The 20,993-nt window shown below is 46.1% G+C and overlaps 1 protein-coding gene across 3 annotated transcripts in view; it reads right to left on the reverse strand.

The window, feature by feature from the left end:
• Utx (Utx histone demethylase) overlaps positions 1–20,993 on the reverse strand; it is a 563,056-nt gene that overhangs the window by 506,600 nt on the left and 35,463 nt on the right. For all 3 annotated transcript variants that reach the window (XM_071680551.1, XM_071680560.1, XM_071680542.1), the window contains exon 2: positions 7,745–8,271. In XM_071680551.1, the coding sequence (XP_071536652.1) occupies positions 7,745–8,271 (527 nt within the window). The remainder of the gene's footprint in view (positions 1–7,744; positions 8,272–20,993) is intronic.

Below are 20,993 nucleotides of genomic sequence, written 5' to 3' on the forward strand. Positions count from 1 at the left end.
AAGTGTGTGGAAGAAGAAAGTTAAGAGTAAATGTGAATAAGAGCAAGGTTATTAGGTACAGTAGGGGTGAGGGTCAAGTCAATTGGGAGGTGAGTTTGAATGGAGAAAAACTGGAGGAAGTGAAGTGTTTTAGATATCTGGGAGTGGATCTGTCAGCGGATGGAACCATGGAAGCGGAAGTGGATCATAGGGTGGGGGAGGGGGCGAAAATTTTGGGAGCCTTGAAAAATGTGTGGAAGTCGAGAACATTATCTCGGAAAGCAAAAATGGGTATGTTTGAAGGAATAGTGGTACCAACAATGTTGTATGGTTGCGAGGCGTGGGCTATGGATAGAGATGTGCGCAGGAGGATGGATGTGCTGGAAATGAGATGTTTGAGGAAAATGTGTGGTGTGAGGTGGTTTGATCGAGTAAGTAACGTAAGGGTAAGAGAGATGTGTGGAAATAAAAAGAGCGTGGTTGAGAGAGCAGAAGAGGGTGTTTTGAAATGGTTTGGGCACATGGAGAGAATGAGTGAGGAAAGATTGACCAAGAGGATATATGTGTCGGAGGTGGAGGGAACGAGGAGAAGAGGGAGACCAAATTGGAGGTGGAAAGATGGAGTGAAAAAGATTTTGTGTGATCGGGGCCTGAACATGCAGGAGGGTGAAAGGAGGGCAAGGAATAGAGTGAATTGGAGCGATGTGGTATACAGGGGTTGACGTGCTGTCAGTGGATTGAATCAAGGCATGTGAAGCGTCTGGGGTAAACCATGGAAAGCTGTGTAGGTATGTATATTTGCGTGTGTGGACGTGTGTATGTACATGTGTATGGGGGGGGGGTTGGGCCATTTCTTTCGTCTGTTTCCTTGCGCTACCTCGCAAACGCGGGAGACAGCGACAAAGTATAAAAAAAAAAAAAAAAAAAAAAAAAAAATATATATATATATATATATATATATATATATATATATATATATATATATATATATATATATAAAGCATCAACCGGAGCAGCGCGGCTGAAAGGACAAAACTTCACAGGATGTGGGGAAGGTGTTCCCCTCCGACACTTACCGACACGAGTCCTGCAGGAGGGCGTTACTCACGACAGTTACGACCCGCCATCCTGCAGGAGGTCGTTGCTCACGACAGTTCCGACCGACCGCCACACCCCCCTTCCTGGAGGAGGTCGTTACCCAGGGCAATTACGACGACCCACCTCCCCCCCTCCCTCCCCGACGCACACCAGCCTAACACGTCCTCCTCCTCCTCCTCCTCCTCCTCCTCCACTCCATACAGCACCGAAGGTCTCCGTCTCCTCCCTCCACAGCTCGGGTCGTGGGGGAGAGACCAAGCACCACACGTTCCATCAGGCTGTCTGGGGCCGCGCCACGCAGGCCAACGTACCCACTCCTGCCTGGCTCATAAAGTACACTACAGACATTCATAAAAAAAGAAACAAAAAAAAACCACTTGGTTGCATCACGATTCCAGCAACACCTGCGCAGCGCTACGATGCTGGGACAGTTTGCCACCCTTGATGTGTACCGTCATTCCTCATCGTGTGTACTACTTCTGGTATCTGTCTCTCATGGTGAGGGTCATCTGGGTTTATATTTTTGCTATGTCTTCCCTAGGGGCTGGTCCCTCTAGAGGAGAATGACGTCTCCAGTTCTGACTACGGGGCCAGGACTTCCAGACTTCCCCCAAAAGGAAATTGTATCAATATTTCTGTCATCAGCTGCTCACAGGCTCAAGTGCGAACGACTTCAGTGGTTCACATCAGTCCTCTCTCTCTCTCTCTCTCTCTCTCTCTCTCTCTCTCTCTCTCTCTCTCTCTCTCTCTCTCTCTCTCTCTCAAGTTTCCGCGAGGGCCAATGTGGGACGCGAGTGTTCCCTGCCTGCATCGCAAACCTGGCAATTTCGCCAGCCAAAAGGGGTGAGGTGAACACGCAACCAACGTTCAAGTCTGGAGAGAGAGAGAGAGAGAGAGAGAGAGAGAGAGAGAGAGAGAGAGAGAGAGAGAGAGAGAGAGAGAGAGAGAGACAGAGAGACAGAGAGAGAACACACAGGGGTTTCTCAAAAGCCATCCTTCCCTTCGCCTTTCCTCGTTCTTGATATTCCGGAGGTTTGGGCCGGGACCTTCAGCCTGCCATCTCCGACACGCCATATGGTCACCCGCTCCGTCTAGCTGCAGAGAGAAGGCAAGGCGAAGAAGGACCAGCTCGAACTCTCCAAGCGTCCCCAATGATACGGTGGTGCACGCGCCTGTCCAGTTCGAGCTCTGTCTACACCTTTACCGTCTCACTTCTGAAACGTAGGGGGGGTCGACCCCTGGCGCCAGTGAGGAGCATGCTATCTAAGCAGCCCACCTGCAGACTGGACTAATATTCCTATGCGACAGCACATCTTTATCGACTGGAATTCCACACTTGTCCTCTCCTACCATCGGTCGACCCTACGTCGCTGTGGTGTGTGTGTGTGTGTGTGTGTGTGTGTGTGTGTGTGTGTGACGGATTTGAGAACAAGAAACAGCAAAGGACAATATACAGTCCCATGACAAACGCGATGTATTTCTTTTTTCTTCCTTCTTCCGCGATGACGAGAGAAATCACCGGTGTAGTCCACACAACAACCCGTTATGATATACTGGTTAAGAAGTACTCATTGTCTTCCTAATGTCCCAGTTACTACACTACTACTACCACACACACACACACACACACACTCTTAGCCCTGGATGCTACAGCACAACACCCCGGCCTACCTGCTTCCCCTCCCCCACTCCAAGCACAACATCTGCCCACCTCTTACTTTCCCTCCCCCATGAAATCTCCTGACCACAAACAACAACAACAACAACAACAACAACAACAACACAATACGATGGCGAGCGTCGACCTCGGCGGGGGAGGAGGGGGGAGAGAGAGGGGTTTTGAGGATGGCAACAACGAGCGCCACCCCACCCCCTCAACCCTTCCCCCCTCCCTTTCCCTCCCTGCGAACGAGCGGCGACGGGGAGGAGTGGGTTGGAAGGGAGAGGGTCAAAGGGTGGACGGGAGGGGGCGGGACGACCAGAGAGAGAGAGAGAGAGAGAGAGAGAGAGAGAGAGAGAGAGAGAGAGGCAGAGAGAGCTGGTGCCTGCGGGTCGGTCAGGTCCTGGTGGACGAGACAGGCCTGGCTTACACAACACCCCCACAACACAACGATGCCCGAGGAGGGAGGAGGAGGAGGAGGAGGAGGAGGAGGAGGAGGAGAGGACGGGGGGGAGGTTAGAGATAAAACACCCGTGTCCAAGATATCACACACACTCATACACACACACACACTCACACACACACACACACACACACACCAGGTAGTCAAATGGATACTTTCCCATTCTATTCCCTCCTCCTCCTGCTCCCCCTCCTCCTCCTGCTCCTCCTGCTGCTGCTCCTCCTCCTCCTCCTTGCCCGGACACCACGGGGCGCTGTACCGGTCTCGGGGGTGGGGGCGGGGGGGGGGGGGGGGTCGAGTGAGACGGGATGTGTTGGGGGGGGGGGGGGTGAGGCGAATGGTGATAGCAGGGTGGGAGGGGGGGGGGAGAAGGGAAAGGAGACACACGGGGTTAAGGAAATGAAGATAAAATGATGAGGTGATGAGGGAGGGGAGAATGGACGGAGGATTGGGGGGAAAAATATGGGAACGAGAAAACAGAAAACGGGGAATGAGACAGACAACAACAACAACAAAAAAAAACGGAAAATTAATGGTATCAAAAACGTCTACGATATTACCACAAACCCTCCTCAACACTAGAAAAGAATATCCTACACCTAAGAATATTCAAGATATCTAATATTCCTACACCTAAGAATATTCAAGATATCTAATATTCCTACACCTAAGAATATTCAAGATATCTAATATTCCTACATCTAAGAATATTCAAGATATCAAATATTCCTACATGTAATAATATGCAAGATATACATGACTCTTACACCTAAGAATATTCAAGATATCTAATACTCCTACACCTAAGGACATTTAAGACATCTAATTTTCCTTCACCTAAGAATATTCAAGATATCTAATACTCCTACACCTAAGGACATTTAAGACATCTAATTTTCCTTCACCTAAGAATATTCAAGATATCTAATATTCTTACACCTAAGAATATTCAAGATATCAAATATTCTTCCACCTAAGAATATTCAAGATATCTAATACTCCTACACCTATAAATATTCAAGATATCTAATATTCTACATCTAAGAATATTCAAGATATCTAATTCTCTTACACCTAAAAATGTTCAAGATATCTAATATTCCCACACTCAAGAATATTCAAGATATCCAAGACTCCTAACACCTAAGAATATTCAAGATATCTAATATTCTTACACCTAAGAATATTCAAGATATCTAATACTCCTACACCTAAGAATATTCAAGATGTCTAAGACTCCTAACACCTAAGAATATTCAAGATATCTAATATTCTTACACCTAAGAATATTCAAGATATCTAATATTCTTAAACCTAAGAATATTCAAGATATCTAATACTCCTACACCTAAGAATATTCAAGATATCTAATACTCCTACACTCAAGAATATTCAAGATATCAAAGACTCCTAACACCTAAGAATATTCAAGATGTCTAAGACTCCTAACACCTAAGAATATTCAAGATATCTAATACTCCTACACCTAAGAATATTCAAGATATCTAATATTCTTACACCTAAGAATATTCAAGATATCTAATACTCCTACACTCAAGAATATTCAAGATATCAAAGACTCCTAACACCTAAGAATATTCAAGATATCCAATACTCCTACAACTAAGAATATTCAAGATATCTAAGACTCTTAACACCTAAGAATATTAGATATCTAATATTCTTACACCTAAGAATATTCAAGATATCTAATATTCCTACACCTAAGAATATTCGATATTTAATATTCTTACACCTAAGAATATTCAAGATATCTAATATTCCTACACCTAAGAATATTCAAGATATTTAATTTTCTTTCTTCTACCGTGAGCAAAGCGTGTCGTCCTGCTAGCTAGAACAAGGAAGTCTGCTTCAGGGAGAGTGTCAGATTCCCCGTGGCGAATTCGACCCCAACCTTGAGTTCCAACCCAAGCAGACACACAGACGGACGGACGGACAGACGGACGGACGAGCGGACGGACGGACGAACAGATGGACAGACAGACAGACAGACGGACGGACGGACAGACAGACGGACGGACGGACGGACGGACGGACGAGCGGATGGACAGACAGACAGACAGACGGACGGACGGACGGACGGGGCTGTCTGGTATCGTCTAAGACTCAATCACATCACAGCTGTCACACGTGTTCACAGCAGACTACAGACAGCTGCCGGGGTGGAAGAGCAGACCGACCCGCAGCTGTCAAGGGTGTTCGGGAGACCACAGGTTGTCAAGTGGCGGTGTCAAAGGGTGTTGTTGTTCAACAGACCACAGGTGTTCGAGTGGGTTGTCCAAGAGACCACAGGTGTTCGAGTGGGTTGTCCAAGAGACCACAGGTGTTCGAGTGGGTTGTCCAAGAGACCACAGGTGTTCGAGTGGGTTGTTCAACAGACTACAGGTATTCGAGTGGGTTGTCCAACAGACCACAGGTGTTCGAGTGGGTTGTTCAACAGACCACAGGTATTCGAGTGGGTTGTCCAAGAGACCACAGGTGTTCGAGTGGGTTGTCCAAGAGACCACAGGTGTTCGAGTGGGTTGTCCAAGAGACCACAGGTGTTGAGTGGGTTGTCCAGGAGACCACAGATGTTCGAGTGGGTTGTTCAACAGACCACAGGAGTCGAGTGGGTTGTCCAAGAGACCACAGGTGTTCGAGTGGGTTGTCCAAGAGACCACGGGTGTTCGAGTGGGTTGTCCAAGAGACCACAGGTGTCAAGGGTGTTGTTGTCCAAGAGACCACAGGTGTCATGTGGTGTCAAGGCTGTGCGTCGTTCGACAGACCACAGGTGTCATGTGGTGTCAAGGTGACCTATCACGTGCGTGGGTCACGGAGTGCCTTAGTCACACCGAGAGGCTGGGGCTGGGGCTGGCTGAACTATTTCCAGTCATGAATAACATGTGAGGGCAGGAACCTGCCACCACACACACACACACACACACGGCCATGCAGACCGACGGGGCCAACCCATTCCAGCAGACGTCAGGTCCCCCAGCAGGGAAGTGATACACTAGGGCAGTTCCAGCAGGGCAGGCAAGCAAGCAGGCAGGCAGGCAGGCACGGAGGTAGAAGATAAGGAAGAAGGCAAGCAAGCAAGCAAGCAGGAAGGGAGGTGAAGTGAGGTGAGTGAGTCAGTGTGAGGGACGGGAGGGAGGGAGGTGAGTGAGTGTGTGTGTCGGGAGGGAGGGAGGGAGGTGAGTGTGTGGATCGGGAGGGAGGGAGGTGAGTGAGTGTGTGAGTGAGGAGTGTGAGGGTCGGGAGGGAGGGAGCGAGGTGAGTGAGTGTGTAAGTGTCAGTGAGTGTGAGGGTCGGGAGGGAGGTGGGTGAGTGTGTGGGTCGGGAGGGAGGTGAGTGAGTGTGTGAGTGTGAGGAAGTGTGAGGGGTCCGTGCCTGTCGCTGCTACAGCTTTCACTTTCAACAGGCAGTCTGCCCTGCGCCCGCCCTCGCCACTACACCCGCCCCGCGAGCCCGGGGTCAAGGGAGCTCCCACCCTCAACCTCGCCCTCACGCATCCTCCCTTCCTTCCTCCTCCCTCGCTCCTAGCACACCCGACCAACCCGTCTCCCACACTAAGCAACCATGCCTCCCCACCACCCACCCCTTTCCAACACTGTTCCTCCACGCCCGCCCGCGCCCTCTTACCAACACCTGCGCCTCTAAGGCAACTTTACCACACAGTTCCACCGTCCACCACCCGCTTCTTTCCAACAACGTTCCCCCCCCCCTAAGTCCTCCTTTCCAACACTGTCCCCCTAATTCCCTCTTTCCAACACAAATCCCCCCCAAGTCCCCGTTTCCATCCACGTTCCTCCTAGGTCTCCCTTTCCAACACAGTTCCCCCTAAGTCCCCCTTCTCAACAAAGTTTCCCCTGTTCCCCTTTCCAACACCCTTCTTCCCAAGTCCCCCTTTCCAACACAGTTACCCCAAGTCCCCCTTTCCAAAACAGTTTCCCCCAAGTCCCCCCTTTCCAACCCAGTCCCCCCCCCCAAAGTCCCCCCTTTCCAACACCAGTGCCCTTACTTTTAAGTACCCCTTTTTCCCACAGCGTAGCCCTGGTCCCTCCTGCCCCACTCACGCACCTGGTCGTACAGAGACAAACAACACCCACTTACCACTACGCGCGCGCGCACACACACACAAACACACACACATACACACACACACACGGGCGCGCGCGCGCGCTTAATAAACAGACCCACAGAGTTCTTCAAAAACCAACAGGAACAGAAATTTTCTGTTCCTGAGCAGGACCAGCAGGCGTCTGGAGCCACCTGAATGCTGGCAGAGGATCGCTTCGATGAAAGAGAGAAATATAAAGCTAACTCCCTTATAAACACCAGCCCTTGCGTGGGGCCTCGGACTCACATCAAATCTTCATTCACGAGGGAATAAAAGGAAAACATAGATAAAAACAAAATCCAGGACTGAGTCTACCTTATCACCCTTACCTCACGTAGTCACAGGTAAGGCAAAGGCAAAGGTGAGGTAAAGGTAGAGCGTCGTAGATTCAGCCTGGGATGAAGTCTGCCGTGCTTACCTTTCGGGTAGTCTTCCAGGAGGAGGTGCAAGTGGCCCAGCTTGCAGTAGGTCCTGGGTTCGATGCTGATGCCGGCCTCGGCCGCGTTCTGTGTGGTGGAGGAGGCGCTACTCTCTTTGTTGCTGCCCTCGTCGCCATCCTGGGAGATGGCGTCCAACAGCGTCGTGTCGGAGGAGGGAGGAGGGTTATTGTGGCTGCTGTTGTTGTTGTTGTTGGAGGAGGAGGTGGTGGTGGAGGTGGTGGTGGTGTTAGTGGTGGAGGAAGTGGTGGAGAGATCCGGCTCCTTCTTTATGAGGGTGGGCGACAGCACGCACTTTTTGGAGTCGATCTCCGCGCTGTCGTTGTTGTTGTTATTGTTGTTGTTGTTGTTGTTATTGTTGTTATTGTTGTTGTTGTTGTTGTTGTTGTTCTTGTTGTTGTTGTTGGCGTGGATGATGAGGGACTCGAGGTAGCGGACGGCCTTGAGCACCAGCGCCCGCTTCTTGCCGTTGCCCGGCTCGTTCAGCTTGACGAAGCCGAACTTGCGACTGTTCGTGGGAGAGTCCGGAAAACACGGGATAATTAGTTCAATCAACCACAGGAAATAACACGGGATAATTAGGTCAATCAACCACATACAATAACATGGGATAATCAGTTGTCAACCTCATATGATAACACGGGATAATTAGTTCAGTCAACCTCATACGAAAACACGGGATAATTAGCTCAATCAACCACAGGAAATAACACGGGATAATCAGTTCAGTCAACCACGTACGCTAACACGGGATAATCAATTCAGTCAACTACGTACAATAACACGGGATTATTACTTCAGTCAACCACATACAATAACACGGGATAATTAGTTCAATCAACCACATACAATAACACGGGATAATTATTTACATCAACCACATACAATAACACGGGATAATTAGTTCAATCAACCACGTATGCTAACACGAGATAATAAGTTGTCAACCACATATAATAACACGGGATAATTAGTTCAATCAACCACATACAATAACACGGGATAATTAGTTCAATCAACCACATACAATAACACGGGATAATTAGTTCAATCAACCACGTACGATAACATGGGATAATCAGTTCAGTCAACCACATACAATAACACGGGATAATTAGTTCAATCAACCACGTACGATAACATGGGATAATCAGTTCAGTCAACCACATACAATAACACGGGATAATTAGTTAAGTCAACCACATACAGTGACACGGGATAATTAGTTCAGTCATCCACATACAATAACACGGGATAATCAGTTCAGTCAACCACGTACGATAACACGGAATAATTAGTTCAGTCATCCATATAAAATACCTCGTGCGTACATTGCAGGTCTTAAAACATATCAGACAGACACACACACATGAACACTAAAATATGACAGGTAGATAAAACATAGCTATATGATTTTCGGTACCATAAAATCACACACACACACACACACACATATATATATATATATATATATATATATATATATATATATATATATATATATATATATATATATATATATATATATATATGTGGTAACGCCGTATGAAGATACACTTGGTTAGACATAGAAATACTGTTCAAGAGATAGCTGGAGAAAAGACAAAGTGACAGGGAAGTGGAAAAACGGGCCAAACATTACATCTAAGAGTGTGGTGTGGAAGGTAAAAACACCATGCGTGACTCCTCTACCCTCACAGCCTGGGATGGTCCCAGGCAGCTGGGGCTGGGTGCTGGTCGACCAAGGCAGAACAACATAGCCTCCACACACACACACACACACACACACACACACACACGACACACACACACACACACACACACCTTGGTGTGATACACTTGGTAGAGGTACGTGTCCAGTGCACTCTTCAACATCTTTCAACGTGTGCATCCCAGGCTCTTACACAAGAGAGCAGGCAAGGGCGTTGAAGAGCCCCAGGTGTTTAAAGAGTTCTCTCTCTCTCTCTCTCTCTCTCTCTCTCTCTCTCTCTCTCTCTCTCTCTCTCTCTCTCTCTCTCTCTGGCGTTATTTCGCACCTTTCAGATTTCAAGGGAATGTATTTCAGTCTCCCACACCGACTGTCCCAGGCCAGTGAGATGTTATTCCAGGCGTGTACGATGAGATCCGTATCTTCCAGGATCTTCCAGGTACAGACTGATGATGACACATCTCCCCCTCCCCGACTCGTGCAGCAGGGACTACAGCCTCAGAGATTTCATCCGATCCCGGGAAATCAGTTCCTTTTTACCACATTGACTCGGGAGGAGGAGGAGAGACAACAAAAAACCTCTGAACACTTTCTTAATCGTGCCATGTCGCCCGCCTTGTACGGCGGGTGACGCTACAACCAAAACCATTATTCAATTCGTGAAAGACTTAGCGTCCTTAGAAGGGCAAACCAGACTAATGGTATTAAAGTGGCTTCCAAAAGCATTTCCCACGAAAACGAATACTCCGTATTTTTCCATCTTCCATCATATCTAATCGCCATTTTCTTTTTCTTTTTTTTTGGTCAACACATCCCCCATTTTCTAAGAACGGACTTAACACTGGCTTGAGATTCAGCAAGCCACCATCCCATCACAGCACAAGAGGAGGCAACCGACACCACACCACGAACACCAACTGCTCCTCCTCCTCCTCCTCCATATCCTCCCCTCCCCTCTTCCCCTCCCCCTCCTTGCACCTAATTCCCACCTCCCTCGACACACTGGCACTTACCATGAGAAAAAGCCACACACGGTATGGCTATTAAATACCAAATATGACAAATCCCATTAGCAATTCCATCTCGAGAAGTAACTGGGCATAGGAAAAAAAAAAATTACCAAGGGGAAATTGCGGGTTCGCTAATGGTCGCGTTAATGTGCAATTACCATTAGCCAAGGGGAAAAACAAAAAAAAAAAACCACACTCATGTCAAGGCGAGGCAGTGTTTATAACCAGAGAGTGTTCGATCTAACACAGGTCCACCCACCGGCCGCCATACAGCAGAGCAGAGCGCTCACCACAGTACAACAATACGTGAACACACACACACACACACACACACACACACACACACACACACACACACACAAATGGGAGAAGACATTACACAACGTTCATCTTCCTCAGCGAACACTGGCTGACGGGCCGCCACCACGTCAGTCCAGAAGTTTAGCTATTGAAGGCACCCACCGTATCACGCCTCGATGTGTACGTCATTCATTTGTTTGTGTTGGATCCGGTGACTTGGGCTGATGCGACGGACCTCCGACGCATAGAGAGAGAGAGAGAGAGAGAGAGAGAGAGAGAGAGAGAGAGAGAGAGAGAGAGAGAGAGAGAGAGAGAGAGAGAGAGAGAGAGAGAGCAAATTGACCGAGCAGGAAACCGAAATTTCCACGGAGACTCCACGAAAACCAACAATTAACCAATCATAATTCTTCTGCTGCTTTAAAAAAAAAAAAAATAAAAAAAGAAAACAAAAAAAAAAACTCAGCTGTGTCCCTCGAGAGAGATCTCCGCTTCCCACTCTATCAATTCCTCTTGATTACATAAGACAAAAAAAAGGGGGGAAAAAAACCGGGTGGGGGAAAAAGAAAAAAAAAAAACTTTTCAGATGAAAACGAAAGCAACTGATACATCTCGTCGAATGAGGAGGACAACAGAAAACTTGCAAGCAGGTATTAATCACGTCTTCCAGCAGGTATACACACACACACACACACACACACACACACACACACACAATGATAATATTCGGTGGGGCAAATATTCAACTATTCCACGAAGACCAGCGGGTATACACACACACAAAATGATAATATTCGGTGGGTCAAATATTCAACTATTCCACGAAGACCAGTGGGTACACACACACACACACACACACACACACACACAAACACACACACACACACACACAAAATGATATTCGGTGGGTCAAATATTCAACTGTTCCACGAAGACCAGCGGGTACACACACACACACACACACAAAAAAAAAGAATAATATTCAGAGGGGCTAATATTCAACTATTCCACAAAGTCCAGCGGGTACACACACACAAAAAAAATGATAATATTCGGTGGAGCAAATATTCAACTATTCCACGAAGACCCAACAATATTAAAATCACGTTCTGAGCACGACATAGAGACACAGAGAATGAGATGCGCGCTTCACAATCCACATCCATTCCTTGTGATATAACACACTGATACGTTGGAGCGAACCAGATATAACACTGATACACTGGAACGAACCATAACACTGATATGCTGGAACGAACCACATATAACACTGATACGCTGGAACGAACCAGACATAACACTGATACGCTGGAACGAACCAGACATAACACTGATACGTTGGAACGAACCAGACATAACACTGATACACTGGAACGAACCAGACATAACACTGATACACTGGAACGAACCAGACATAACACTGATACACTGGAACGAACCAGACATAACACTGATACACTGGAACGAACCAGATATAACACTGATACACTGGAACGAACCAGACATAACACTGATACACTGGAACGAACCAGATATAACACTGATACACTGGAACGAACCAGACATAACACTGATACACTGGAACGAACCAGACATAACACTGATACACTGGAACGAACCAGACATAACACTGATACACTGGAACGAACCAGACATAACACTGATACACTGGAACGAACCAGATATAACACTGATACACTGGAACGAACCAGACATAACACTGATACACTGGAACGAACCAGCTATAACACTGATACACTGGAACGAACCAGACATAACACTGATACACTGGAACGAACCAGACATAACACTGGTACACTGGAACGAACCAGATATAACACTGATACACTGGAACGAACCAGACATAACACTGATACACTGGAACGAACCAAAATAAAAAAAAAGGACATTTTTTCTGGAATAAACCTGTACAGCCAATGGAAGCAACGCAACGCGGATATGGTCATCCAAAAACACATATGCGCAAGCCAATGGAAAGGAAACTGTCACTTTGAGAAAATATATACATCAAAGACAGCGTTCCCCTTGCAAACATAGGACGTAAATAAGATCATCTGGTCTTAATGGCATCCAAGACATTAGGGCCAATTCTTAATGAAGTCTACACCACCTAACTTACAACCAAGACTCCTAGTTAGTTAGGTTCGTGTCAGTAGTTATTATGACGGGTAAGATGCTAGCCAATAACCCTTGTTCTTATAATCCCTCATCTATATATTTTCCAGCCAAACGATATAAAATAAGAAAAAGAAAAAATAATTAATCAAAAACCATTACACTATGTCAAAAAATATTAATCAAAAACCATTACACTATGTCAAAAAATAATTAATTAAAAACCATTACACTATGTCAAAAAATAATTAATTAAAAACCATTACACTATGTCAAAAAATATTAATTAAAAACCATTACACTATGTCAAAAAATATCAATTAAAAACCATTACACTTGTCAAAAAATATTAATAAACCATTACACTATGTCAAAAAATAATTCATTAAAAACCATTACACTATGTCAAAAAATATTAATTAAAAACTATTACACTATGTCAAAATTTTATTTTTTTTTTATTTTTCCATTTTCATCCACGTGAGTCACATATTTTCTCTGGGAACACATTCAAAACTTGCACATCTAGAAGAAAAGAAGAAGAAGAAGAAGAAAGAAAAAAATAATTGTGATGTCTCAGAAAATAAGATTCTCCCGTGTTCTTTCCTTCCCACTTCATTTATATATATATATTTTTTTTTCTTCTCCACAGAAAACGTATGACGAAGCATCTTCTTCCTCCTCCAGAGACGGAGACGACCAGTGTGTCTTAAAACACCATTTCTGTAGCCTATCACGAACTCTGGCCAGACAGAGAACATTACGATTCTAATACCTACGATACGATTTTCATTCTTCCCTTGGTGTACGAACACCATCATCATCTTCTTCACTCTAGCTCGCCGTCCACACGAAGTGCATTGTCAAAAAAAATGAACACACTGACACACACACACTTCACCACCAACTTTAATGCCTGTAAAACCTTTTCACTTATTATAATCACAATACTTCTCAATTTCTTTTTATATATAAATATATATTCCTGCTTTTCATCAATCAGGTTCAGTTTCGCTTCTTTTTCGTTTTCTTTTTTTTTAATCATCACCAGCCCCCCCCCCCAAACCTTAGTTGTAAGGTGATAATGGAAAAAAAAAATAATATTCATAATCACTATAAACTTTCGTCTCCCTTTTGAGGTAAGCGTTTGAGAAATGTGAGCTCACGTCTGGGAGAGAGAGAGAGAGAGAGAGAGAGAGAGAGAGAGAGAGAGAGAGAGAGAGAGAGAGAGAGAGAGAGAGGAGGTAAACACATGTCACATATATAAGTCTCTTCTGATGACTTCATACCCACAGAATAATATCCAGGGAGCTCCCACTGACGTCTTCCCTTATCCAGGGAGCTCCCACTGACGTCTGTCCCTTATCTGTGTGTACCTACGTGCTCCCGAAGTCCAATCCATTCCTTCGGTGTTCTTGTTTTATTTAAACACCTCAATGAATGAATTTTTTTCCCCCCAATTCTTTTTTTTTTCCCCCTTCTCCTCTCCACATTCTCGTCAGAGTAACACTGGCGAGGCAGGGGAAGGAAGGACGAACAACCCGTGTCTATGATGAGAGAAACGGATTGGTCCTTCCCCCTTCAGCAACGTTAAGTCATCGTTCTCTTGTCCTTTTCAACGGGAGATCGCCTCTCGTGGAAGTTTCCTACCGCTAATATTAAAGTGCTAAGCTCATCCGTTTCGTTCGAGGTGATAACAGAGAGAGAGAGGCGTCGCACTTCGTGTGATTCAGCAGAAACACACCCAATTTCCAGCTGTGGCCAAAAATGTCATGTAATTATTATAATATATTTTTTTTCTTTCCACCCCTCCCCCCCCCCCCATCCCCGGGAAAAAAAAAATACTTTCCAATTTTACGATAACCTATTCCGAGAGTCTCCATGCTTCATACACTACACGCGCGGAGATAAATAATGACTCCCTGCTGGTGTTCGTCTCCTCCTGCTTGGTAAGGGTATAGACTATCCACCAAGAAGGACCAGGCGCATCTATCTATTCGTCTATCACCAGGCGCATCTATCTATTCGTCTACCACCAAGCGCATCTATCTATTCGTCTATCACCAGGCGCATCTATCTATTCGTCTACCACCAGGCGCATCTACCTATTCGTCTATCACCAGGCGCATCTATCTATTCGTCTATCACCAGGCGCATCTATCTATTCATCTATCACCAGGCGCATCTATCTATTCATCTATCACCAGGCGCATCAATCTATTCATCTATCACCAGGCGCATCTATCTATTCGTCTATCACCAGGCGCATCTATCTATTCGTCTATCACCAGGCGCATCTATCTATTCGTCTATCACCAGGCGCATCTATCTATTCATCTATCACCAGGCGCATCTATCTATTCATCTATCACCAGGCGCATCTATCTATTCGTCTATCCATATAAACTTTACAAGCCTTTCAGCCTGGGGGGTTATTTTTCTTGACATTCTTCACCTTATGGGAGCTTTCATAATTTTCCTTTTTTCTCTTCTAAGGCAATCTCAACAGTATTGCAGTAATGCTATTCATTATACAAAGGTACAGAGTTGGTACTATCCTCACACTGATCTAGGTACCGAGTGGGTACTATCCTCACACCGATCCATCTCCTAACACATCTTCATGTTGTCCATTTCCTTTACAACTTCATCCCCCTCATCACTTTTCTATTTTGTATCATTCATTAATATTCTGTGAATAATCCCAAACTTAAGTACACTAATCTACACCCAACCTTTACCCTGAATTTACACCCGAAGTCTACAATGACTTACGCCCTAAATTTTACACAGACTGACACCCAGGACAGTTTACGACCATTTCCACTCGAAAGTTTTACCGTAATTTACACCCACAGCTTCCCATGATCCACACCTCACGTCTAAACACCTTAACACACTGTGAGTGTGTCCTGTATACTCTATTCATGGTCCGAGGTCCATAAGGTTACTCTGTACGAGGCACCTTGAGCCAGAGAGTCTCCACTCCTCCATGCATACATAGTTAACTTTCATCTGATCCAAAATCGTGTATCTTTTCAGTCTCATCTGGTAACAACAACTCCCACATAGGCACAACTCCTTCATTAAAATGCTCGGGCGATGCAGACATGCATGTCCTCTCTCTCTCTCTCTCTCTCTCTCTCTCTCTCTCTCTCTCTCTCTCTCTCTCTCTCTCTCTCTCTCTCTCTTTCAGTACATGACAGAGAGAAATTCACAAAGGCAGAGAATGTATCCTCGTCTCTTACAAGCAAGGGATTGCATCCCCACCACTCCACCACCACCTCGGCATAACAACACCCTTCCCCTCCATCACCCCTTCCTCCTCCTCCCCAACACACACACACACACACACACACACACACACACACACACACGTTTCCCCGTGTGTCTGCCGGATTCCTCACACGGTGCGCAGTTGTAAGCAAGTCTGAAACTGAAACACAAGTGCACCTGAGCAGAGGATGTCCAGCTGGAATGTTTGATAGTAAACAAAGTCTACATTCAGTAATCTACAGGAAGAAAATATATTTATATATATATATATATATATATATATATATATATATATATATATATATATATATATATATATATATATATATATATAAAGTTGTAGACCACAAGGGAAAATCAAAGCAGGAAAATCTGCTTTTGATTTTCCCTCGTGGTCCACAGATTAATCTGTAATAGTCACGTCTCTGCTTCGAGAATACATTATATATATATATATATATATATATATATATATATATATATATATATATATATATATATATATATATAGTGTGTATGTGTGTGTGTGTGTGTGTGTGTGTGTGTGTGTGTGTGTGTGTGTGTGTAATAACATTCAGGAAGACAGTAACGAGGTAGAGAAGTCCTTCCAACGTAGTACAGAAAACAAAGGACCAGACCTGGGCGAGCAAAGTCAAGCCCAGAGGTGTAAGAGCGTAAACCTGGAGGGAGGAGGAGGGGGACAAGCCAGCAGGAAGGAAGGCGAGCCACCGGTGGTGGTGTGACTGACCCCGGGATGACGAGGAGGAGGAGGAGGAGGAGGAGGAGAGGGCAAGGATCCCCCCCACGGATGGGATCTCTCTTCATTTACCCCGTTAACATCCATCATCCACCCACAACACCACCACCACTCTTACGTTGACTGTAAATGAACTATCTTGACTCTCTCCAAGGAGCTAATAATAATTCTTGGTAAAGACGGGGGGAAGTACAGCCGAGACGATCAAGGAAAACAAAAATAATAATAATAACAATACAGCGGGGGCGAGACTGCATGATTCTACACTTCTGGGTTTAAAGAGCCACGGGATCGCTCTGGCCCAGGGCCAACCCATGGAGGCTCATATAGGCTGGCTGGATCATAACGAACGGGCCGGGAGGTGGGCCACCTCCTCCTCCTCCACCTCCTCCTCCTGCTCCTCCTCCTCCTCTTGCTCCACCTCCTCCTCCTGCTCCTCCTCTTGCTCCTGCTCCTCTTCCTCTTCCTCCTACCTCCTCCTCCTCCACACACTTCCTGCCCTCCATCGTCGTCATCAGTGCCAGCCTCCCAGGTTGTAACAACGGGAGCAAATCGCCTCCTTTTTCAAAAAGTCGGACTACAATGCGTCCCTTGTGCCCGCCCCCGCTTACGCCAGGGGGAAACAGCACAGCCCCGCGTCCCTTGTGCCCGCCCCCGCTTACGCCAGGGGGAAACAGCACAGCCCCGCGTCCCTTGTGCCCGCCCCCGCTTACGCCAGGGGGAAACAGCACAGCCCCGCGTCCCTTGTGCCCGCCCCCGCTTACGCCAGGGGGAAACAGCACAGCCCCGCGTCCCTTGTGCCCGCCCCCGCTTACGCCAGGGGGAAACAGCACAGCCCCGCGTCCCTTGTGCCCGCCCCCGCTTACGCCAGGGGGAAACAGCATAACCCCTTGTGCACGATAGGAATCAACAACTCCTCCAATGAAATTACCAAATGTATGAAAAAGATGGGCTTTAATTACACACAATTACCACACAGAAAACACAAAGCCTTAAAAAAAAAAGGTAAAAACACAAAAAAAAAGAAGAAAAACCACTGGCAAAACTTGAAAACGTGGTCAACAAACACACGCGCCCGGGTCTGGGAAGAACAGCACCCCCCCCCCCCCCCCCCCCCACTTTAACCATGCCTCCAACAATGACGTCACCGCATTAACTAGCAACATGGACTCAGACGCCATGAAGAAAAAAACAAACAAATTACTCTCCAGATGAGTCACTAGCCTCGACCCGGCGTAGCCCTAGTACCAGACGACCACCACCTCCTCCCTCCCACCCTCCACACACACACACACACACACACACACACCACAGCCCGCCAAGCGTACCACTAACCTTCACAAGTAATAGAATGAATGACCTGGGCGAAACTGGCCATCAAAAACACATTCATCCACACAGACACACACACACACACACACACACACACACACACACAAAGACACTAACTTGGCAGCGATGCAAGTAGGATGCACTATAAATTACACTACATCTGGCACACACACACCCACACACACACACACACACACACACACTTTACGCAAGCGACATTGTAAACGTGCGCAGGAATACTTCGAGCTAGAATATCCCCAAGTTGACACTCTCTGGTCTCCTTGACTTAACATACAACCGCGTCACGCACACACACACACACACATCATAATTAGTTCTGTATGCTTTAAAAAAAAAAGAAAAAGAAAGATTTGACCCCCATGCCGGTGATTAATTTTCAATTTTTTTCTAGTCTTTACATAAAATAAATATATATATATATATATATATATATATATATATATATATATATATATATATATATATATATATATATATATATATAAAATCTGAAATGTAATGATCTCAGATAAAACGCCACAGACCTCAACATGAAAGGCGTAGACTTGTGTGAGAACCAGCCTCGGTTCTGCGGCTCTCTGGTGTGTTTAACCCTACAGCGAACGAAAGAACTAGCGAGCGAACGAACGAACGAACGGTCGGTTGGCTGGCTAGCTGGCTGGTTGGTTGGCTGGTTGGTTGGTTGGTTCGCGGGGAACAACAAAGACCGACACTGAGGCTCCAGAGGGGTGTCGGGAGGGAGGGAGAGATGGACGGAGGGAGGGAGGGAGTCAATATCTACGAATATCTACGTTGTCACGACGGAGGGGTGTCGGGAGGGAGGGAGTCAACATCTACGAATATCTACGTTGTCACGATGGCAATATCTGTCTTCCCCCCCGTTTACCTCATCAAACACGTCCTTTGTGTAGCAGTTCACGTGAGACATAATCTCACTCAAACATCTCAAGGGGACATTTTGAAAAGGACAATAAAGTCGAAGGTGGAAATGAATAGAAAAAAAAAATCAAACCATGACCAGGACTATATCAAACAGAACTAAATTGGCACACGGAAATTACCCCCCCCCCCCAAAAAAAAAAAAAGGGGGCCGGGCTTGTACTCTTTAGCTACCTTAAGGTCCTTCCAACCGAAAATATACGAACCAAAATCCTCAGCTCCCTAGCACACACACACACACACACACACACACACACACACACACACACACACACAACACACACACACACACACACACACAACACACACACACACACACACACACACACACACACACACCTTGCGCGATACTAACGGGAGATCTTAAACTTGTTTAAGCTCTTGGCGCCCCTTATAAGTAAGGTAGTGTAAACATAATGAGCTTCAACTCTGTATGTCGCTTGTCCTCACACCCAGCTGTGAAATACATCATACATCATACACCAATCCCATCGCTTCATCACGCCGGAGAAGAGAAGACGAAACAACAGTAGCAGTAGTGCTTGAAGATGAAATTAAATCAAAAGCCACACACGATTTTCTTTAATGGCTCCCTGTGAATCCGTCAAGGATCCAAGAAGAAAAATAATGACTGGGAACGCGCATTTGCAATCCGCTGTAAACCGCAGGGGGAACATCAAAGTAATTACCGGGAAGTGGGAGATAATACTCAACGCATCGAAGATCAGCGACTCCTTCCTCAAGACATAGAAGACGAAAATGACAGACGACGCAGGATATCCCTCACCACCGCATATATGGTAATATCAATACAATACGTTACTGGGCAGTGTGTTGACCCCTAACCCACACACACAAGAGGAATTCCCCAAAGGGGGGAAAAAAAGTACATGAAAGCCAAGACAGAACCACCTTTATGAAACATGGGAACTCCGTGGTGTAGCTGCGTTTACGAATCGTGAGACACCAAGGGCCCGCATGGGTTCGATTCCTGGGAGTGGCAGTCGGCCCACACCCAACTCAGTTGTTCATCCTTCCTCGCGGGGATGGTTGATAAACAGGTAACCTGGCTTTAGCAGGTGTGTGTGTGTGTGTGTGTGTGTGTGTGTGTGTGTGTGTGTTCATATAATAATAAAGACAGCAGTGACAGGGCAACACAAATGTAAAACTTTCCCCCCGTAACACACAAACAGTAACCACACAGACACACACAGACACACACACACACACACACACACACACACACACACACACACACACATTTAATCCCCATTTCACGCTATACTCAAACCATTCTATAAATACACCAGCACAACCAATCACAAAAGGCGACAGATCGGCATAAGAAAAAAAAAAAAACAACCCTTAAATCATCACATATAACCCGGATTTAATCCCATCCCATACGTTTACACTGACGGACTGCGTCACCTGGCAAGGGAGGCAGGAGGAGGAGGAGGAGGTGAGCGAGCCGAGCCGCGGACAGTACAATGAACTCGCATGGCTGCTGCTGCCCCCTGCACAAAATACCCCGACCCATTGCCACATACCAGCCAACTTTTGCCCAGACCCGCTCAACTGAGCGAGGAGAACGCAGGGCGAATGCGCTGGGCACATATCTTCAGAACAGTCAAAGAACTAAAACAGTTTCAGACCTTTATAGATGAATTTTTTCTTTTTATAAGACTTCACTGAGCGAGTGTCAATATTCTCGCTCGCAAACCTTCTAATCATGGGCCAAAAAGCTCCGAGAA

This window comes from Panulirus ornatus, chromosome 2 (assembly GCF_036320965.1).
Source record: "Panulirus ornatus isolate Po-2019 chromosome 2, ASM3632096v1, whole genome shotgun sequence".
NCBI lineage: Eukaryota > Metazoa > Arthropoda > Malacostraca > Decapoda > Palinuridae > Panulirus > Panulirus ornatus.